General features: G+C 34.1%; 1 protein-coding gene across 4 annotated transcripts; it reads left to right on the top strand.

Moving 5' to 3' along the window:
* Positions 1-3,834: 3,834 nt before the first annotated feature.
* On the top strand, positions 3,835-20,255 carry LOC130628816 (uncharacterized). 4 transcript variants are annotated; one of them, XR_008981862.1, is made up of 11 exons: positions 3,835-3,975; positions 4,902-5,057; positions 12,606-12,708; positions 12,784-12,844; positions 13,242-13,357; positions 15,955-15,992; positions 16,453-16,498; positions 17,371-17,478; positions 17,830-17,948; positions 19,771-19,984; positions 20,057-20,255. XR_008981862.1 is itself a non-coding variant. In XM_057441830.1 (11 exons), exons 1-10 carry the CDS (start codon positions 3,880-3,882, stop codon positions 19,694-19,696), a joined length of 864 nt encoding a protein of 287 aa, XP_057297813.1. In that variant the 5' UTR covers positions 3,835-3,879; the 3' UTR covers positions 19,697-19,741; positions 20,057-20,255. The 4 variants fall into 4 exon arrangements, 2 of the variants coding, with proteins under 2 accessions (XP_057297813.1, XP_057297812.1); XR_008981863.1 differs by lacking the exon at positions 20,057-20,255 and having other exon boundaries at positions 19,771-19,916; positions 19,951-20,037; XM_057441830.1 differs by lacking the exon at positions 19,771-19,984 and adding an exon at positions 19,676-19,741.
* Positions 20,256-23,633: the final 3,378 nt, after the last annotated feature.

Genomic DNA, 23,633 nt, shown 5'->3' with positions numbered 1-23,633 from the left:
CTTACGCACACTTGGAAGAGAATAGCTCGTAACGTTTTTAATTCTAGGTAGCTAGATCATTTCGAGAAGTCCCGTAGCCATAGGTAGAACATTTGTAACAATATCCTTTGATCTGTAGGTAAAGTGGCAGTAACCCTTTTTCAGTTGTTCAAACATCAGCATTTAGTTACTTAATGCTTTAAGTATAGTTAGCTGTGTAAATTTCCTTCACTTTTTCTTCGGAGAAAGGAATTTAATGATCAGTTGTGCCGTGATATGTAATAATGTTTTGATTTTGCATAGACCATTTTGGAGATTATGCTCCATTATGGAATTTCAAAGCCCTGTGGTGCAAGTTGAACTTTGAACCCTATATGCCAAAGTAGAAAACTTTCTTAAAACATGCAAAAAGAAACGAGTTTTGTATACACTCTTAGCGTGTTTAGGTCTTTGTAATGCTTTATCTAAGTAAGGCCACCCTCAAAAATATAATTGTTAAGCGTCACTCGACCAACTCACTTTGAAAGGCGAAAGACGAGTCGGGGAGTCAGTAAATTCAGTCAGTAAAAAATAAGCCAAACAATCCACGCACAATCTTTGACACACAACAAAATCCACCATTTACCTTTTCAGCGGTCCTCCGAATTACGGTTGTTACGTCCGAATGTTATTTCGGTGTGCTATATTTTCCTGCTTCGCATTTATGCGACAATACAAGTGAAAATTGTGGGAACAACATTGATTGACAAAAATCAAACTTGAAACGGAGGCTACAGCTAGCGTACATTTAAATGAATAACAAAATATGGCTTTGAAATATAGTATTTTGTAATTTTTCAGGAAAAATTTTTACACAACTGACCGACTCACTTTTGTAATTAGAAATGACGGTAACCAAACATATTTTCGATGGTGACCTAAGGGGTCATCTACAAACGTCGTCTGATATTTTATACGAATATATACAAATTTAATTGCTTTTAATTCGTATAAAATCGTATACAATTTGTATAGTGTTAATTAGTTATGAGATTTTTAAAAAATCTAATACGAATTTTATACAATTTTCATACGAATTGTCATACGAATTATATTCTCTTTTATACGATTTTTATACGAATTGTTATACGAATTATATTCTTTTATTTATATGAATTTTCATACGAATTATATTCTCTTATTTATTACGCATTTCTCATGAATTGTCATACAAATTATATTCTCTTCTATCCAAATTTTCATACAAATTATTAAGATTTTGCAATACGAATTGCGATACGAATTTTTAAACGAATAGTCATACAAATTTTACATGTTAATTTTCAATACAATTTCTTCATAAAAATCTAACTTCCGCTATGCAGCTAGCCTTGAAATAAACATTACCAATTTTTAAACGTCGTTCTTATTACTTCAAATAATTATAACTTATAGCCAACGATCTCTAAACACTGTTCGCACAATTTTTTAAAACTGAAACAATTTTTTTTTTCAAACTCATATACAAATTTAATACAATCTCAAACGATTTTTTTTTAACCATATAGGCATCTAATTAAAAACTCATACAAATATTTGGTTAAACTCGTACAAATTTTACTCATACAAATTTAATTTAAAACTTATACAAATTTAATTTAAAACTCATACAAATTCAAGTTAAAATTCATTCGAATTTAATTTAAAGCTCATACGAGTTTAATTTAAAACTCATACGAATTTAATTTAAAACTCATACGAATTTAATTTACAACACATATTAAATTAATTTAAAACTCGTACAAATTTTACACGATTTTGGAAAAACTTCATACAAATTTAATTACTGTATGGCAAAAGAAAATTTGTATAACATATACGAATTTTTTGATACGAATTGCTACGAATTTTGTAGATGACCCCTTACCAGAACAAAATGTTCCCACAATGAGCGTTTTCACCTTTTATGAGCATTGAAAACTATATTTTTAGACTCTTTCTTCGTTATTAAAATCTAAACAAAATGTTCTCACAATGAGTGTTTTGATCTTTCCAGAACGTCAAAAGTTATATTTTTAGATTTTTTCTTTCTTTGGTGTTAAAATTTTATTTGTTTTCGCGAAGGGAAAAGTCCCGAACGTAGGGTTTTTCCGTTTGTGTTGCTAAACATTGCGTTTTATAAAAAGAACTTTTAAAAGTTTCGCATGTTAGAAAATATGTTTCGACGATAAAGAAATATTACTAAGAGTTTTCAAAGTAGCATTATTTTTTTTAAAATATTTAGATCATTGGATTTGTTGTTTTTTAAAAGAGCTTGTGTTTTTTAAATATATCGAGATTAAAATCGGGTTACTATAATTAGTTTCGTTATAAAAATAAAAATTCAATGGCCTTTGCGTTTAATTTTTTTTCGCGCAGAGTATTGTTTATAAACAATGTTTCTTGCTATGCTTTTGTTTTTAACAGGAAGCAATTATTTTCGTGCGATTTAAACGGAACTCGCTATCCTATTTTTTTTTAATGAAAGCAATTATTTTTGCAAGTTGAGCGTACGCGTACGCTTACATCTGGACTGTACTGTACAGAAGAATATGTAAGTGGAACGTGCAGCTAAAATATAGTTACAACGAATATTGAAATAATTTTTTTTAACTAGCTAGCTATAGCCAAGATGGGCTTCAACAAGTTTTATATTGACTCGGTAACCACAAAGCTGAAGGAACGAATCTGAAAATGTAAGGAGACGTATTTGTTATGATTTTGTCGTCCTGTATTTAGTATTTTTAATAAAACTGGATATCAGAATGGAGCTAGTTAACTAGCCATGTTGAAGATTGCTGAATCTGGTTATTTTGACTGTTAAACTTGACATTGTTGTTTCTATCCTATGAAAATGTTTTTATCAATAAATGTATTGTAGGGAATTTGATATATAATCATTTCCAATGCTTCTTGAAACTTTTTTTTCGTGCTTGTTTACATTTTAAGGTATCATTTTTCTTGACGACGGGCAATACCACAAAATATCGGCCTGTCGTCAAGAGCGCTAAGCCAATCAGAATGCCTAAAAACCTGTATTGCCCACTTGAAGAATCCAGACGGTTAACAATTAATCAAAGTTATATTTGCGTAAAAATGTGAGCATGAGTTGAAAAAATTACCTGCACTATATATGTGCGGAAGTTGAAAAAATTTGTTTGTTTGCATGAAAATGTAATGTGCATAAAGTGCACGGTAAAATATGTAACCAGGCCGTTTCAGGAGAAGCGTGCAATAGCATGCGCACACCTCCACACACACACAAAATGGCTTTGCCGTAGTATTGATGGCACCTGCAAAATAAAAATTTGTATAAGAAGTTAACCAGTGCAGCACGCCAAAAAAGCCCACGTAAAATACTTGAGGAGTGCCTTTTGTATCAAAATTTTCCCGAAAAGGCCTGTGTAGCGCGTAAAACCATTTGTGCATAAAATCATAATTTACGAATATGTGATGGCAATTCTCAGATGACTATTTTGTGTTCACCAGTGTTTGATAAGACAACATCCAGTGCTACATTCAAAATTGAATTGGGAAACAGGTGGATTTTCTACAATTCTTGAGATTTTAACCATTAATACATGTGTATAGATAATAAGCAACAAAAAAAATTTTCACAGTCTGTTACAAATTGTGATTAATGATCCCTTTTTCCTAAATCTTAAGAACAGCGAATCCATGGATTGTGCTTGTGTTAACTACTACTACAGTCCATTATTCTAAATTCATGGTATATGTGGTACCATTTACAGTGCATGTCTATTTTTTAATTATTAAAATTGGTTTTCTTTGGATGTTGTGGTACAATGTAAACTTTTAAATCTATATATAGAAGATAATTTGCATTATTTTTATTAGGATAAAACAATATATATAACAAGAATGTTGAGCAACAACGTCAGTGAATATGAGAAGCTACGGCAGAAAAATATTGAAGAAAATAAGAAGATGTTGGAAAGTTTAGGCTTGCTCAGATCTGTAAGTGTAAATTTTTATCACAATACCAGTGTTAGTCTTTTAGCTGAAAAAGAGTCACAGATTTGTCTTATTCCTGCGTGATGAAACATAACTTCAAGAATAATCTATTGCAAGTATTTTCTTGATGGAAATGTTTTAGCTTTAAAATTATTTGCATATATATTTGCATGATTGCAACTCTGCTTGCAAATGACTGAAAATCCTGAAAACAAGCCTTTTTTCATTTCCGGCTGGAATAGCTAAAAAACTTTTAATAATTTGTATTATGGCTTTCACATGGTTATTTCATTTGTAATAATTATGAATGAAAAACGTTTGGTCTCAATTTATTTTGTTCATGCGCAACCATAGCGAGCAACATTTATCTTTGCCCTTTTTATAACTTGATAATGAACTGACATGTTATATCACATTGCCTATTTTAACGAAACAACAACCTCAATACACTAATTGCATAGTTTTAAGATGTTGTGCATTTTCTGATCCTTGCAGCCAACCATGGTAGCCCCTCGAGTAGACATTTTATCATGTAGAATTTTTTAGTACTATATATCACATTGGCTGTACTTTTTCAATAATTTAGCTGTTTATTTTTTAATGTGGAAAGTTAACTTTTTTCTCTCACACCTTTAAAATCGTTAAAACACTCCGGGTGTGTTTGTCTCTGTGATTTTTTTGCAAATTAAATAATTGCATCTCATTTATAAATACTGATGCTTTTAAATGTGCTGTGTGAATAAATAAACTTTACTACCACTGAAAAATTGCGGTTCAATGGTCATGCTGAAAAGTTTGACATATCCCAAAATTATGTGTTAATTTTATTATTCTTTGCATAGCACACTTTTGATGTATTTACCTGTCTGAATGATGTTTATTCTAAGGAAAGTATTTTAATTGATATATGCATATGTTACATTCTTTAGTTTAAACCCATCCTTGAACCAATTAAAAAACGTGTGCCTGTACAAAAAAAGCCCCAACCAGCAGTAAAAAGAAAATTTGAAGGTGAAACCAACACCACAGAATTAGTTGCATATGAAGGTGTTCGAGTAAGAAGATCATTGCGGAACAAAGGCATAGTAAGAATATTTATAATTTGTAAGGTTTTAACGTTCCATTTTTTAAGAAATAGAAAGTTTAGAAGTTGCATATCAAGTTACAAATGTTTTGGGGAAAACAGTGACAACCTGTATTGACGATATATTCACCCTAACTGTGTATTAACGGTATACTCACACACACAAATGGTATCCAGACTTTCAAACTATCGCTCATAGAAAATTGCGATGTTCACCTGCAAAACTATTTTAAAACACTTATCTTCTTCTTTGCTAGACAAGTTAAACTTATTGCGTCTTCTTGTGGTTTTACAACTTCCAATATTATTGTTGAGTATAATTGTAAATTATTTATGTTAACCTGTGGAAAGTTTTATATTTTTAAATTCTCAACTGTATGAAAAAATGTTCGCACATGAATTATTTCAGGCCATTTCGTGAGATTTTAGGTACGCGTGTGATAAATCGCAACCTTCAATAATACCACGCATGTTGTGGAAGTATGTAAAAAGTATGAACAAAATTGATAAATGCTGTCAAAACACAGCCTCATACAACCTACCTTTTACCTCAATTGACAGGACTCTGCTAGTCAACAAAGAAAGTAACTCTCTGAACTTTTTCCAAGCAGAACCTATCCTGCAAGTAACACTTCTTCCAACACCCCCTTCACTTCCCAACATATCACCTAAGTAACAGAAGTTCTCAGCTATCTCTAACGAGCCGCTGTTGTACATCATTAAAGCTGGAAATACTTTATTCTCTATAATCTCACCTTTGCAACGCTTGCATACAAACTGAATTTCAGCTCTTAACCTTCCACTAATACTAATAATATTCTTATGTACCCAATACTTGCAAGTCTGACAAAAAATTGAGTTACTACCAACCCCTTTCCTGCAAACTCCACAAGGCCACTTTCCAACTACAAGGTCACACTTGGCTGCAAAGCTACTAATCATGACTTTAGACTTTGTTGTGTTTACCTTTAGCCCTTTCTCTTCTAGTACTTTCTTCCACTTCTCAAACTTTTCAACTAATTCTTTCATCGACTCTGCTATGAGAACCAAATCATCTGCATACAATAACTTCCATGGACAACCTGTTCTGAACTCCATCAACAGCGCTTCTAAGACTAGAACAAACAACAAAGGACTAAGTACAGAACCCTGATGTACACCAACATTTACACTAAATTCATCACTAAGTGAATCGTTAATCCTTGCACGACTTCTAGCATTGCTGTACATAGACTACCATCGTAACTAGCCACTCATCCACACCTCATTTTCTCATAGCCCACCAAATAACTTTACGTGGTACTCTATCAAAAGCTTTCTCTAAATCTACAAAGGCAAAATAGAGATTCTTTCTCTTTCCTAAATACTTTTCCTGAAGCTGTCTGAGTAAAAATATTGCATCTGTAGTGCCACGCCCTGGAACAAAACCAAATTGCATCTTATCTATATCAATTCTTTCTCTAAGTAACTTATCAATCACTCTTTCAATAACTTTTATTACTTGATCAACCAACTTCAAACCTCTATAGTTACCCCTTTCTAATGCATCACCCTTGCCCTTGAAACAATTCACTATTACACTCGACTGCCACTCACTCAGAATAGCACCATCCTTTATAATCTGGTTAGCAAGACTTGTAATAAGCTCAACTCCAATATATCCAGACGCTTTTACCATCATTTTAGTAAAAAAAACTAAAAAAAACTTTTTTTGTTTGCAAAAAATGTGTTTGACGACTCTCTTTGTATAGTGTTTTGATGTAATTCTGCAGTATATATTTGCTATAATTTACTTTCTACGGTGAAGCAATATGTTTTGTTAATATATTTAACACTTTTACACCAATTAGGGGCTCTATAATGAAATTAAAAAATCACACATGCAAATTTTTTAATGTGGATTCACGCAATTCGTAGCACGCATGTTTTTTTCATGTAATTCCCTGGTTATACTAGTTATACTGTTAGAATTACCGGTATTATCGTTTAACTTTTATATATTCACCAGGAAAATCAAAATAATTAACAGCACAATAATTACCAGTGTTAATCGGTAAATAAGGGTAATATAAAGAGTAATTATCTATTTTTGTGATGATAACATTGCCATTAAACCCTGTACTACTTTTGACCAATCCACACTGCATGGTACTCCCCTTGTTTTGATGCATTGACCCAATTTTTATGTTGTTCAGATCGCTTGGATTTTCGTGAAAACACTTGTGCAATCATTGTTTGCTCTTCCAGCTGAAATTTTATCTGGGCATTCAATTTTGGTTTACTTTGTCATCTCTATTTTTCCGTTGTTAAGAGAAAGCCGATTCACCCTTTCCGTCATATAATTGTCTGAATCTCACTTATTTCTTTCTGGGATGCTGGCTTCTTCATCGACCCTCTTTTTAACCAGGGCTTCCGCAATTGGTGATATTTGTTAGATCTTTCTCTGGCATCACATTCAACTCAACAGGTAGTATTTTTCATATTATTAAAACCTCATTTGTTTATGTATCAGTTAGTGTTGATCATTATGTTTATTATTTGTTTCTTTATAGTGTAGCATTATAACTGGTGGGTGTAATAAATATATGTTTACATCGTTTCACTATCTATGGTTATTATCAATTTTAAATGGTAGCAAAGGGTAGTTGAAGAATTTAAAGATGAGTGGCTATAAAAACCCACCAGTGTTCAATAGCAAAGACAAACCATATGACAAATATTGTGAAGAGTTACGTGCTTGGTGCATTGTTACAGATTTAGATCCAAGTGGTGTTAAAGACAAAGTGTTTAATGAACTGAAACTGGAAAGTATTAATGCGGATGATGGCGTAGAGAAACTTATTGGTTATTTGGATAAACTTTTTAAAAAAGATGAGTTAAGTGAGGTATACGAACGTTATACAATATTTGATAGATACGTACGTGAAGCTAACCAGAAAGTTGAGGCTTTTGTTTTGGAATTTGGAAAAAGGTGTAACCGAATAATGCAAAAAGATATGAAATTGCCTTCCTCAGTCTTAGCATTTAAACTACTTGATGCTTCAAAACTTTCTCACAAGGAGAGACAACTGGTGTTAACAGGTGTTGATTACTCAAAGAAAGAACAGTTATTTGATCAAATGAAAACTGCTCTCAGAAAGTTCTATGGAGAATAAGCTATCCCATCTGAGAGTGATGTTTCTGGCATTGTGTTAGAACCCAGGGGAGCCTCAGCTTCAGAAGAGATACTTTACAATCGTCCAAATAAATATTAACATAACCGTTTTAGCAGACCCCAGAGAATTTTTAGACATGGTGAAAATGAACATTTTCGATCTAGAAACACTGACACTAAAACAAACCCATTGGGTTTCAATGATAAACCTACGAAATGCAAAATTTGTGAGTCTATTTTGCATTTTATGAGAGATTGTCCTCACAGACGGTCCATGAACTCTGGGGAGCATATCACATTATTTACTGGATCAAATGAAAGTGAGTTGTGTTTACTTACTAGTGATGCAGGAATCATCAAAGATAAAAAACCATCCACTATCATAGATAATGTTATGCAAATGTGGATTGGTTCTGGATTTGGAGCCCCACAGAAGTTCTTGGCAGATAATGGTGGCGAATTTGCCAATGAAGATTATAGAAACGTGCGTGGAAACTTAAACATTAAAGTCCTTAACACAGCTGCTGAAAGCCCGTGGCAAAATGGAATCTGTGAGAGAAACCATGCTGTTGTTGACAAATGTCTGGAAAAGATACTGGCAGACAATCCAACAGTGTCTTTGGAAACGGCTCTAGTGTGGGCAATAAATGCAAAGAACTGCCTGCAAATGTGGAACGGATTTTCTTCCTATCAACTTGTATTGGGACAAAATCCTAATCTTTCCAACGTGATGACAGATTTGCCGCCAGCTCTTAAAGGTACAACAATGAACCAAGTGTTTGCAAAGCATATCAACACTTTGCATGCTGCTAGAAGAGCATACATAGAAGCTGAGTCATCATCAAAAATCAGACGTGCCTTAAAACATAAAATTAAGGTAAATTGTACTCAATTTGACAGAGGTTGTAAAGTCTTTTACAAGAGAGATGAATCCAACAAATGGAAAGGACCTGGCACTGTAATAGGTCAAGATGGAAAAATTGTCTTTGTGCGACATGGAAATGTTTATGTTAGGGTATCAACCACCAGATTGATTAAAGTTGGGCATGGATTTCAAGAGCCAACAGAATCAGATCCTGGCCCTGAAATAAAAGTTACCTCAGGTGAGGTGAATTGCATTCGTGAATCTTCAGACGAAGAAAGCACTAATCAAAGATAGCATGCCGATGCTGCTATACATGACGTAGTACAACTTGACGATGCCACCTTGGACCAAAACATGACTGACAACGTTACGGGTATGCCAAAGAAAAATGATGAAATTCGCTACAAGCAGCCAGGTGACAACATTTTGGAGAGAGGCAACGATAATCAGCAGAGCTGGCAAAGCAACTGGGAAGTATTCTTCCTGGTACAATGTGAAACACCCAGATGAAGAAAATCCCATTTGTATAGATTTTCAGAGTATTGACAAATGGGAAAAGGTAGAAAAGGGAAGAACTGAGGAAGTAAACATTGTCTTAGTGCCACAACAACGCCATTGTGACAAAGATGTTATCACTGCCAAGGAACAAGAGATTAAGAACTGGAAGGATTTTGAGGTTTTTGAAGAAGTGAGAAATTCAAGACAAAAGACAATTTCTACTACATGGGTAATTACAGAGAAGAAAACTGGTTCAGAAAATTTTGTAAAAGCCAGACTCGTTGCAAGAGGCTTTGAAGAGGAGCAAATTTTACAAGTTGACTCGCCTACTGCCTTGAAAAGCACCCTGAGAATTCTGATAGCAATCTCTAGTATAAAAGAGTGGCAATGCAAAACCACAGATATCAAAGCTGCTTTTCTTCAGGGATGTGATATCCAGAGAAATGTATTTTTGCAGCCACCAATTGAAGCAGATGACCAAGGAACCTTTGGAAACTTAAAAAGGTTGTGTATGGATTAAATGATGCTGCACGACACTGGTTTTTTACTGTGAAAAAAGAAATTGAAAAGCTTGGATGTGTACAATCCAAGTTCGACCCAGCTATGTTCTATTGGAAACGTGAGGATATTCTAGAAGGGCTTTTTGTTATCCATGTCGACGATTTTATTCACTCAGGAATAACATCTTTTGAGAAAGAGGTTGTTTATAAATTAAGAGATGTCTTTCGAATTGGGAAAATTGAGGAAAATTATTTTAAATATGTTGGCTTAAACATACAGCATAACAATGGTAACATAGAAGTGTCCCAGAATGATTTTATTGACTCGATGCAACTTATACCTCTATCTCCGAAACGTCAAGCAAATAAGTTTGAGAAACTTAATTCCACTGAAATTGCCAGTTTACGGAGTTTGATTGGTCAAGCAATTTGGGTGGCCAGTCAGACCAGGCCTGATGTTCGTTTTGATGTTTTGCACTTTAGCATGTGTATCAACCAGAGTCCAGAAGTAAGACATCTCATTGAAGCTAACAAAATGGTAAAGAAAATTAAGTCTGATCAGTTTAAACTGATATATCCAAAAATGAATGTCAACCAGGAGCTTCGATTAGTCGTATTCACAGATGCTTCCCATGCAAATTTGCCAGATGGTGCATCTAGTGCAGGTGCACATATCATTTTATTACTTGGAGAAAATAATGATTGTTGTATACTAAATTGGTCATCAAACAAAATTAAAAGGGTAGTGAAGAGTACCACAGCTGCAGAAAGTTTAGCACTATTAGATGGGTTGGACGATGCACTGTACCTATCTGAATTACTGGCGGAATTGCTAAGAAAAGACGTAAGGAAAATCACAATAAATGCCAAGATTAATAATAATAAAAATCTACGTTCACTTATATAATCAACGAAAGTAATAAGTGAAAAACGACTGCGTATTGATATTGCAGCAATAAAAAAAATGCTAATTCGTAAAGAAATCAGTACAGTGGAATGGATTTCCACCAAAAGACAATTGGCTGATTGTCTGACAAAACATGGTGCTAGTTGTCACAGTTTACAAAATATTCTGTCGATTGGAAAACTTGATGTGTGACATTATAAAATTGACTATTATCAAAGTGTTTCATTTTATTTCATTGTGCACACAGGTTGTGTACCTTCTTTAGTTGCAGACATTTCAAACACTATGGACGTTCTACGAACTACAAGAAAAAGGGAGGCGTGTGTTAGTGTTGATCATTATGTTTATTATTTGTTTCTTTATAGTGTAGCATTATAACTGGTGGGTGTAATAAATATATGTGTACATCGTTTCACTATCTATGGTTATTATCAGTTTTACACCTTTTAGTAACAAGAACGTTTTTATGTCAAAGCTACATCTGGGACACTTGCAATCATGAATTGTTTCTATCATACACTCGTAAACAACTTTGTTGTGTCTCTCTACAATCCCTTTACTGAATACTGCATCTGCAACTTATCAATACCAAATTTCTCTCCCAATTCTCTCATTTCCTTGTTATCAAATTTGCTTCCATTATCGCTAAGTATTTGGCAGGGTCTGCCAAAATAGGTCACTTAAAACTGAAATATTTTTGGAATAGAATAAAACGTTACTAGTTCTTCTATGAGAAGTTTTCGAAATTTCATCTTTCAATCTTTGATTTGTCAGGATTTATTCTTTGCAGTCAAATGCTTCAACAATTTTGATATAAATATTCCAATAAACCTTACTAACCTGAACTCTCAATTCATCATCAAAATCACCAAAATCAGAACTGTTTTTTTTTTTTTATAACCCAGGGTAAATAGCTTGTTTCTAGTTGCCTCGCAACAGCAATAATGGCTGCCTGAAGTTCGGAACCAGAAAAACGTTAAAATCTTTAATGTTGCACAACTTATTATATTGACATTCATCAGCAGTTTTAGACCTGTTCTGGGATATTTATTCAAACTTGATCAATATATATGGATACTATAGAGGTAAATTTATAATGCCAAAATGGCACATAACTTGGAATCTGAATTTCGATTGGCAATTAAATTTTGTACCAACACTGTAGAGCCTATACAAGCTTCTTACATGCACGCCTAACCACCCTCATCATCCCATTATAAACTCTGATATTTTAGCTGAGTATAGAAGCAGACTAGGTATTTATAGCATTAGAGATGTTATTCAGATCCATAGGTTAGTTGGTTGAGGTGATTCAGAGGAATGGAGAAGAATAATTGGGTGGGAAAACTAAAAATTAATGTTTTATGGAGCAAAACTTGAAGGTAGAATAAAAAAGACTTAGCTTATTAACACATCAAAAGTAGGAGACTCATACCAGCTCCCAAACTTTCTAAGGAAGAAGCTCGATAAAATCAGTTGCTACATTTTATTCGAAGCTAGGTTATCTGGAGGGGTTTTATTTTATTACAAACAAGTCTGATTATTTTGTCACTTTAATTTTGACCTAAATAATATACAGTTATGTTTGAATATTTACAAATTAAAGAAGTATTTAATTTTTATAGGAGCCTGATGGGACGCCTTTACCAGATGACATAGATGATATTGATACATACAAACCAAAGCCACCAAAATTAAAAAGAGAAAATTATTTTGGCCCACCAGAAGGTATATGATACATTATAGTTTTGAAAACAAATTAACCTTCCTCTTTCTTATCTAATATTTTTATTTCTTTTGAAGGAATTCCAGTTGGTACACACTGGGAAACAAGAATGGGGTGCAGTGCAGATGGAGTACATCGGTAGGTTCGTTTAGACTATCCTCAAAAACTGTTTTGTTTCCGTTCATTAGGTGGTTAAAACATTGCAGTCAAGAGCTCTGCATAACTTTTTTGTCAATTTTAAGAAGAACTGGAAACAAGCTTTCATATTACCACATTGTGCCATTAAATATTCCAAAATTTTGAAGTTCTTAACACCATACTAAAAATTTAATAACAGAAGTTTGTGTAAAAAGTTTAATTGTGTTTTTGACTGTTTTTTATATCAAAATAAAACCGCCCAACTGGAAAAAAACATTTTATTCAACTATACCACTTAATCAAAGAAAAGGAAAAAAATTCAGATTAGAATGCTCTTTAGTATTTGATATTTAATTATCTAGTACTCGTATTTTAATTATCTAGTACTCGTATTTAGTCCAACTGTTGCTGGTATTCACGGCAACGAGAATTATGGATGCTATTCCATTGCACTTTCAGGTGGCTATGAAGACGATATTGACTTGGGAGTCAGTTTTACGTATACTGGATCAGGTATGTAAAGTTGATATAGATATGGTTAATAATGCGACAGATTATGGTGGCATTTGGATATATGTTTTGGATTTAATGTCCGCAAAAACAGTTATCACGTGAAAAGTAATGCAACTTTAAATATTGATGCTACCATTAAAAGTAAGATCAATATTTTAATAGGCCAAGGAAGGTTGATTCTTTGTTTTTTGATGACGCCTACTCACCTCTTTTGAGCCGATTTTTATTCCATCAGTGTGTTTGTCCTTTCTTTCATATTAAACATTTTATATTTTTATTATTTTCAAAGTGTTTTGTTGTTTCCAAGAAAAGCTTTATAAAAACAAAGTGACAAAAACGCTGGCACGTGTTTTGAATGCTGCAACCGTTAAGTATTTTCCAATGATAAGTTTTTTAAAAAAGATTGAATTTATATGGTATGATATTAACTTCGCATATGCATAATAAGTAAAGTTAGGGTTAGCATTTTCATATGACAAAAACAAATTGTCAGAAGTTTTATGCTATGCAACAAGCGTTTTGGCTTTATTGCATATTATATGAAGAAACCATGTTAGGAAATTTCCAACAAAATAAAGTTAACACCATTTTTTTGTGATTTTTTTGTTAGCAGGTTACAACAAATTGTGTACGCAACTGTATAGAACGCCAAGCTGCAATGAGTTTGCAAATCATAATTTGGTCGTCAAACTTCATCATTCGGTTTTGTAAATTCATCATTTGGTAGTGATAATTCATCATTCGGTTGTCAAAATTCGTTATTTACATGTTTCAAATTCACAAAATTATCATTTACACATTTCAAATTCGCAAAATCGAAATTCGGACATTTCAAATTTTGCAAAATTGGCATTCGGGCATTTCAAATTTGCCAAAACGTCATTCGCACATACTAAGTTTTCACATTTTAATTTTGCAAAACGATGTTCTCACTCGCAAATGGAGAGCACTCAATTGTTATTTTCGCCTGTAGTGCAGAGAGCAGGGTATACCAAAACAGCGGAGAATATAGATATATTGAGAAGTGTTGAATTTTAAAAAGTTGTGTTGATAAATTTGAGAAAAACGAAGGGAATGTACCATTATATTACCAATATTAGATACACAACTGGTTATTGGTATCATTTGAGAGAAGTGTATTGACGAACTCAGGGACCACAATTAGAAGGGGAAACTTGTTGTTGTCCTTGACGGCAAACGACTAAATCCATCAATTATCCCTGTTACAATGAAGGACCATTGTACCAACTTATGATTTGTATCTATATACCATAAAATGATTCGGCCCTTGACGTTATATATTCTGTGATGAAGGCATCACTTTTTTCGTCCTTTGACAGTGGTTTCGTCAACCCTGTAAATGGAGTCTCTAAGTCGCGACTTTTGCACAACGGTTCCATAGTTATTTAGTAATTGTCGCAGCATTACAATATGGGAATTCAGAAATAACCTATCACACTTCGTTGTCGAGTTCTTTTTCAGATATATCACAAAAGGACAATCTATGCAGGTCGTATTGTCTGACACATTAAGAATGTTTAATATCTCAGAAATTAAAAACACATCGTTAATAAGATTTAGGGGATTTGTTTTGGTATTACAACTTTCGGTGCGCCACTATGCACACGTGTTGTTGTTTTTTTGTAATATCTCCGCTACCAAGGCCTGAACATTCCACTCTCAGAATTTGGAATTTGCGAATGATGAATTGTCAAGACCAAATGGAAAGGTTATATCCAATAAAATCTGCTTGTTCAAATATATGGGCATGGTATCTTTTTACCAATTCAATAATATGTAAATGTATGGATATTTTGAAAGAACTCATTCATTTCTATAAGTTCATATAAATTTTTTGCAAAAAAATTTGAAAGCAGAAGGATTTCTAAGAGGGAGAAAATTTGATGCACCCTAAGTTTGAGGTCTTACCTACAAAACGGCTGAATTTTTTTTTTCAATTTTTCAATTATTCTAACTAGAAGGGATGTATCATAAAAACAAAAAATTTTATTTAACCCGGAGTAGTTTTGCTTAAATGTGCATGTTTTTTAAGTTTAACATTTTTTATCACTTATATCTTTCACAACTTACACTGTAACAATCGTCCCAGCTATGAAAAAAAGAACAAAAACTAGTCAGATAACCCGTCGTTATACCCCATGGAAAATTCCATGGGGATTGCCCGTGGAACAAGTTTCCCATATTGCTATTTTGTGCATCTTTGCCCGCGTGTTAACATGAAGTAATGAATTTAATTGGACAGTGTTTATTACATTTATAAGTGCAATTGGTTTTTGTAATTGTAAAACCCCGGATTTGAAACTGAGGGTTTGGGGGAAAAGACAGACAGCTAGCGTGTATTATCGTAATACAAGAAAGCAATGCGGAGTAATATGTATGCCCGTGTATGCCCATGCATGTCCATGTATGAATATGTGTTCTGACTGTTTTCCACTTCAAGAACATTTTCCCGCGTTTCGTTCATTTGTAAATAAACTAAAAAAATCTCTGCCAATTAAAAAATCTATAGGAGACTATAAAATTCTTTTCGAGATACCTTACATTGAGTGTGACATTTTCATATTTTTTTCGTTTAGGTGGAAGAGATTTAAAAGGAACTAAAGCGAATCCCAAGGTAACTAAACTGATAGATTTTTTTACTTGCACTATCTGCACTAGTTGTAAATTGGTGGTGAAGAAGTTTTACAAATTCCACCATTACCGATTTTAATAGTAACCTAAATAGGATGGTGTACTAAATCAGAAACATTACAACAACAACTATAAAAAAGACCAGCGTATTTACAAACTAGTAAATGTTCCACTAAAGACATTAGGAAGTTGCACTGTTTCCTTTTCTTTTAAAACACCTTGCAATACATCTTATGTATACTAAGTACAAGTGTTCCTGCTTGTCAACGACTTAAGAGGTATTGTAAAAATCATGATCACGTTTTCTCGTAAAAAAGCAACTCTTGTTTAAGGAATAATTCTACATTGCACTTTAGGATTACTTAGATGAATAAGGAAATAGTGATCAGTGAAGATAATACATGTACAAGTTCATTTAGTTTAATATTCATATATTTATTCAGAATCTTCGCACTGCACCTCAATCAAAAGATCAAACATTTACTAAAAGTAAGGAAGAATATACTTGTAGAAAAGAATCCTTTACAAATGAAAAATATGTGGTACAATTTGTGTGTGGTTTTAAAGCTGCTAAAGAAATATATGAGTGTTTTTTTATCTATCTTCCATTTAACACAACAAAAATTGCCAGAATTGCAGGCAGGGATTTTATATTTGCTACTTTTAAAGGGTGGCCACACCGCCTAAAGTTTATATCCAATTATCCAATAAAAAATATCCAATTTCTCCTAATATTGTATGTGCGGACATGCATTTTTTTTAAACTTGTTATTTCTCGTTATAATGTGTCAAAAGTAGTGTGGTATGTTTGTTAATGCTGGTTGGTATGCTAAATGATATTACCGAGGTACTGTAAATAAATAACCCTGGTAACATTCAACAAAAAAAGGTTGATTATTTTTAACTCTTCGCCTCTGCTGAAAATTTGATAAAATCTTCTGAAATATTTAATCACAAAATCCGTAAATTTCCTGATTTTTATCATTAACCTTATATTTTCACTAATCTAAATTCTCCTAAATTATTGTCAGTGTTCCCTCACTAATTGAAAAAATCTCTTAAAAATACACCTAAAAAACCTAATTTCTCCTAAATATGCTTAGCAAAATAGTGGCAAAATGAGTGGTAATGTTTTTATCCATTCTGTGTTATCTCTTAAATTCTGACACCAAATTAAATTCTCCTAAAATTTCCAGAAATTATATAACTTTGAAGCTGTGGTCACCCTGTTGCACTGAATTCCACATAATTTTTAAAATTGTGTTTTTATGAATTTTTTTCCTTTTCTTATCAAGAAATATTTATGATTGCGCATAACAAAATATTTGGCAGGATTTTTATTTTCTATTATTATTTTGTAGTGAATTTAGCATTATCACGGAATGTAGAAACACACCATCCTGTTCGAGTTATAAGAGGATATAAATGTCCGAGTGAATTTGCACCTGAGTATGGTTATAGATACGATGGTACGTACCTTCAAAATAACATGAAATTGTCTTTTGTAAATCATTAGTGTGTGTAAGCATAGATTGGATGAAATTTATTGAAATGTAAGAACGAGATAAGCATATTTTATTGTTCAAATAAAATTTATTTTATTGATCTCTCAATAAACCAAAACTTATATTGAAGCAAACGATAAGGAACAAAACTTTTCAAACGTAGAACTAATATGTATAAATAACAATAAAATTGAGAAGAAATTACTATAAAAGTATGTGAAATTAGAAAACAATTCACAATAGGCTGGCTTAAAATGTACTGTGTTGATAGAAAATGTATGGTACAGGTCAACTTTTATAAAATATTATTTGTAGGTTTGTACACCGTTGAAAAAAGTTGGTCAGCTGTCGGTTTGAGTGGTTTTATTGTGTGTAAATATATTTTAAAGAGAATGGAAGATCAAGCACCTCCGCCTTGGAAGGAAAGCATACAGGTAATTAGTTCTTATTATCTAATTATTTTTTTTATTGTTATTTGAATATTTTCACAAAATATTTAAACTTCAGTATTATAAATATGTACTGCTATTAACGTGTGTTATGATTAATTGAATTAGGGTGTGTATAAGCGACCCAATCTTCAGTTTTTAAAAAAATTCTGACAGATTATTACACTGGCAGATCTTCAGACATCAGTACTTGTACTCATAGTTGCCTTTTAGATTCACAAAATCTTAATTAAGTGTTTCACGTCATTTAGAAGTTAGCACTCAAATGATGACAAGTGAATCCAATCTTTGTATCTATGTTAGGTGCGCAACCAACAGAATCAAAACAGAGAATTTGGGTGTGTTGCCAATCACAATGCTGCAACATTTATTTTGTCAACACTGCAGTTTTTAGATTTATTTTCTGAGACAATCAGACAAAATGTTTAAATTTTTCATATTTTAGATATTTTGCGACACTAGTTACACACACTTGAAAGTTGAAACAACAAAATTGGAAGATAATCATATTCAAAACCAACCAGCAATCATCACAGCCCTTAGTACGGGCATATTTTGTTTTCTAAAAATCTTTACATATTACTACAATCCTAAGCATGTACTCCTCCATCTCAATGAGCCTCATCTTATTCGTAGTTGTATCAAACATTTACATATGTGATGCAAAAAAATTTAACATACTAATACATATCAAGCTGTAATAAGTTGGTCAAATTTCAACAAACTGATTATATGTGACCCGTTATCATTAGCTGAGAAAGATTTTTATGAAAATCAAGCATATACGAACAATTACCGATGCTGGGTGTGGAACCCTTCTCAATTTTGTTTTGAGTACTTTTTGCGCATTATAACATTTGAATTTTGAAACACGTGAATATGCATAGCTACGTTACAACTTTTGGCATAGTCTATTAAAATAACCTTATTTTTTTAATATGCTTAAAATTTGTGAAATGGACAGTGACAACATTTTTACTTTGGTAATAGGTTTTGTTAATACTAAAGCTAGGAGAGAATAACAAATTACTTTGTGATTATTCTATATTTTTACGTTTTCCTTGAAGTTTTTTTAAACGCATACTTAGGATAATAGAGTATTTTCATATTTTGTACCTACTATGCAAGTTACAATCTGTTCGCTTTGCTTTGTGTGCATCTTATGTTGCATTCTTCTGATATTAGGCTTGGAAGTTCGACATGCTGCTTAGTAACATCTGCGAACGGCGTGCGTTATGAGGCTTAGACGTGATCCCCATATTCTATCATAAATAAACTATATTTTTTTGCGTACTTTCAGTTTCAGCCAAACTCGCGATAATTAACGTGGATAGCATAAAAATACTCAATAGGATATAAAAAAACAGACAAAAATTGTGCTTAAAAGTATTTGTGTGTGTCAACAAGTAAAAGATTTAAGTATGCGAACTTATGCGAACGTCATTTTAATTAAGTTGAATAAAACTTTTTCAAGGATTAATATGAGTACCAACATACGAGTTATGCGTAAGATGTCTGTGTTGTTTTTATTTTGATCATTCAATGTACTGAGAGTCATCCAATTCGAAAATGGTAGCATCGTCATTTCAATTGATACTACTTCCATTGCAACAATTCAGATGCTCTTTAAAATTTGAATGACAGTGTAATGAAGTCTTTAAGAAAATGTTTCACTTCAATTACGCATGTTTATATTCATTTATCCACGTTAGGTTCTATGTGACGATGAATGAGCCGGGTTATGGTGTTGAGACATAAACAAGCGAAGTCTATTCTAGGTGACGTTTTTTTTCTTTTGTTTTTTCAGGATGACAATAATAATATTGTCAAAGAAACAGAACACACGGATGTTAATGAATAACGTAAAATTGTCGCCACTTTTAAGAATGTGTTTTTCGACCAAGCAACGCCGAGAAGAACTCGATTGTTCTACTGTACGCAAGCCTGAATTGGCTCAATTATTTTACTGTACGCAAGCCTAAATTGCCAGAGGTTACTGTTTAAACAGACGATATATTCATGTATATTTGTACGTTTTTTTTAGTTGTAAAGAAGTTCAATAACAAAGTTTTAATTCTGGTTTGTTTATTTAGCTTTCACAAAACAATTGAAATCTCACGTGGTTGTGTTGTTGTCGACAACGCGTATCAGCTTCCACAAAACAATTGAAATCTCACGTGGTTGTGTTGTTGTCGACAACGCGTATTGTGCAGATCTACTTGTGGGCAAAGATCTTTCCTGTTTTGTATTTTTTCTTGGCCATTAAAAATAAAAATAAATGTTATTGTTGTAGAGATTAGAGATGTGACGTAAGCTTGCTCGAGAGAAGATGTTCTTTTTTGCAAACCTTCTCAAGCTATTTTTTTAATGTTACTTGAACAAACTTTCCTGAATTAAGAAAAGATACTCGAATTATGTTGCCAGGCATTTTTGAAAATTTACCCTAACCACGTTTTAGGGTGCTAGAGATTTGAGATATGGTTGCTTATTCGACAAAAAAAAGAAAAGAAACGCTGGCAAATCCCGGCTTCAGAGTCCCTTCGCAGCTACCCCCTTAAAAACATGTGACGTCATCAACATATATTATCATAACTGCTGACATTAGCAAAAGTTCACGTGACATTCATACGGCAAAGTCAGAGCGCGCATAAGCTGCGCAACTTTAAAGAGAGAGAGGGAAAGTCCCTACTCAAGGCGATCAAGGCTGTCCCAGATTGATGAGTTGCACCGAAAATATTAAAGAAGTGTAATTACTGATTGTCTAAACACTGGGTTGATGAGTATCACAATCGAAAAGCACAGAAGGCTCAAATAAAAGGCGAGCTAACATCAGTAGCGTAGCATCCCGACAAGGTCCTGGACTGTTGCCTTTCTGATGAAAGGAAAAAGGACCTCAAAAAATTGTGGAAAAGTGTATAATAACAAAGTACCAAAGAGGAGTCATCATTTAAATGGTTTGTATCTGCAGCGGTCCTGATATTTCTTCTCGGTATTGGAGTCTCTGCGCCATTTGTGGTCACGGCTCTCATAGGAAAAAGTGTGAAAGAAGGGCAGAATGAGAATGATATTGCCAACCTACTAGATACAGTTGATAGACAATTGGATATGGTTTTGCGGTTTGAGGAGTAATGACAGGGGATTCAAGGTAAAAGCGGTGAAACAATAATGCGATTACTGTGAACGTATACTCGATGAGTATGATAGATGAAAATGTGGACGGAGGCTTGTGATGGAGGGTAAATTGCTGTGCTGGTCCTGCTAGCATGAATGCATCACCTATAATAGAGGCAATTGTGTATGCAAAGACCTAAAAGGTCTGGCCATTACCCAGTGCTAGTTGAATCCTCAAAACCACCAAATAAAGAAGGATGCTGGAATTTGGAGATAAGACCGTCAAATCAAAAGACTTTTAGAGTGATGTTACTGCGTATAATATCGAGGATGAGAATGTCGACATCGTCTTGCAAACAAAGGTAAGGACGTGAGGTATCTTGCTGAGGATCCACAAAATGTGTACTTTCATGGTGTCTCCCAATAGTGAGGGTTCTGCGTTAACCATGTCGTTTGATCGTAGTGACATAGTGCTTGGTTCAGACCATGGGTGAAAATGGGTTGGGTTAGGGTTAGGGTTAGCTGCTATTGATCCTGCAGACTATCATCACATAAAACATCCAGCACCAAAAATTCCACCTTTAAAGGTGACTGTTGACACGACATGTTACTCTCCAGCTAACCGTTGCTATTGATCCTGCAGACTATCATCACATAAAACATCCAGCACCAAAAGTTCCACCTTTAAAGGTGACTGTTGTCACGGGTACAGGGGCTGAGGGCTTATTGATTTCCTCCAATGTAGATTCTTTACTCGCAACGTTATGCCGGTTAGACACACCCTTTATGCTGCAAATAAGGAAGAGATAAAAGTTTCCAGTGATTCTGAAGTGGTAATGGTAAAGATGGAGATACACGAACCGCAGCAATAATAAACTATGTTAAACAATCAGCTTACCGTTTCTACTTGTGACGCGAGGCCCTTATTCCGGTTGATGTTATCTCTAAAGATTTACCAAAAGTTGGTTCTGCAGACGAGGAATGCACAGTTGATGATGGTATCACACCATGTGGTTGTCTCGCTAGGACAGAGCTTCATATACCATGTACACCAGAGAACAGCAATGAAAGAATGATTAATTCAGCGATACCCTACTTCTACTTTTAACCAATGTACCCATTAGCCACTTCCTTCAACGATAATGCTACACAATAAAAAACGTCTGCTTTTATTCCTCTTTAATGACAAGATGCTGTTGAGTAACAACTTGGCGCCGACGTTGCCATGGGGGTTCTAGAGAAGGTTCCCTTTGGTGAGCCATCGTCATGGTGTCATCGCATGTTGCTAAATCGAAAGGGTGATGGTACGTCTAGGCGTACCGTTGATCTGTCACCGCTGAACGCTCACTGTCTACGCGAAACCCACCATGTAAAGGCTCCTTTCCAACAAGTGAAAGCAGTCCCACCTAACACGTGTAAGTCGGTCACTGGCGCTTGGAACGGTTTCAACTCTGTTCCTATTCGCCCAGAGGACAGACACTTCACCACTTTCATTACCTTGTGCAGCCGCTATTGCTGCAGAGTTGATCCCCAAGAATTCTTAGCCAGTGGTGATGGTTATTGGATATGGAGGGACAATGGTGGAGAGTGATGGATTCCTTGGACTTACATAATGAAGTTATTCTCCATCAAGACAAGTTTCAATTTCAGCAGACAGTTAGTTTTGCTGGATTTTCCATAACTCCTACCAAAACCAAACCGTTAGGGAATATTCAAGAAGTGATTACTGATGTTCGATCTTGGTTTGGACATGTCAACAGGTAGGGAACTATAAAATACTCTGTCTCGTAATGGCTCCTTTCAAACCATTGTTCAGTCCTAAGTCAAAATTCGATTCAAGGAGATTTTTGTGGATGCTATATTTGAAGGAGTTCAGATATTTGACCCGAAGCGTCGTATTTGCGTTCGCCCTGATTGATCGAAGACAGGAATAGTTTTTTACTCTCTCTGGCTCACTATTTTTACGATCGGCAGAATCCCAATAGGCTTTGGCTATAGCATGCTCTCTTGAGCAGACACACTTTTTCACCGTCGGATGTGACACCCTGCTGACAGCTACGGATCGCAAACCAATAACTTAATTTATTTGTGGACTGCAAACGGACTGTACCATCACAAGGTCATTTACGGCCAGTGGAGCCTTGTATTCAAACGACTTCATTTGAGGCCCTAGCATGTAATTACGTTCGCCTCACTAATGGACTGAGATATTTCGTATTCGGCAAGGTACTTCAGAATCTGGCTTCAATGGCTTATGCACTGCGCTACGAAAATTACTTCTGATATTTGCTGTTCCAGTTCACATACCAAGTGACAATCTACTATAGCATAATCTATTCAATCCTTCTTTAAGCTTTGGGGGTGCATTATCGCCTTTCTTTAAGCTATCTGCCGTAATTAAATGGGAAGAGCGGAAGTACAATCTTGGACAGTTTTTCCTCCTTTTTGAAATATGGACAAAAGTGTCAAACAGTCAATGCGCTGCAGCCGGAAGGCTTTCGAATTCGCTACTTTTGCACACACGTAGGTCAGGCAGACAGTGTTAAAAAGTGCTAGTCA

This window comes from Hydractinia symbiolongicarpus, chromosome 15 (assembly GCF_029227915.1).
Source record: "Hydractinia symbiolongicarpus strain clone_291-10 chromosome 15, HSymV2.1, whole genome shotgun sequence".
Taxonomy (NCBI): Eukaryota; Metazoa; Cnidaria; class Hydrozoa; order Anthoathecata; family Hydractiniidae; genus Hydractinia; species Hydractinia symbiolongicarpus.
The sequence above is the reverse complement of the archived record's forward strand: the minus strand, read 5'-3'. Positions and strand labels throughout refer to the sequence as shown.

What these genes read in the sequence shown, in the direction of transcription:
- LOC130628816 (XM_057441829.1), top strand. Translation starts at nt 3,880, where the DNA reads ATGTTGAGCAACAACGTCAGTGAATATGAGAAGCTACGGCAGAAAAAT. An exon ending in CATTGCGGAACAAAGGCATA is followed by an intron (nt 5,058 to 12,605) that starts GTAAGAATATTT and finishes TAATTTTTATAG; the next exon opens with GAGCCTGATGGGACGCCTTT. An exon ending in GAACTAAAGCGAATCCCAAG is followed by an intron (nt 15,993 to 16,452) that starts GTAACTAAACTG and finishes ATATTTATTCAG; the next exon opens with AATCTTCGCACTGCACCTCA.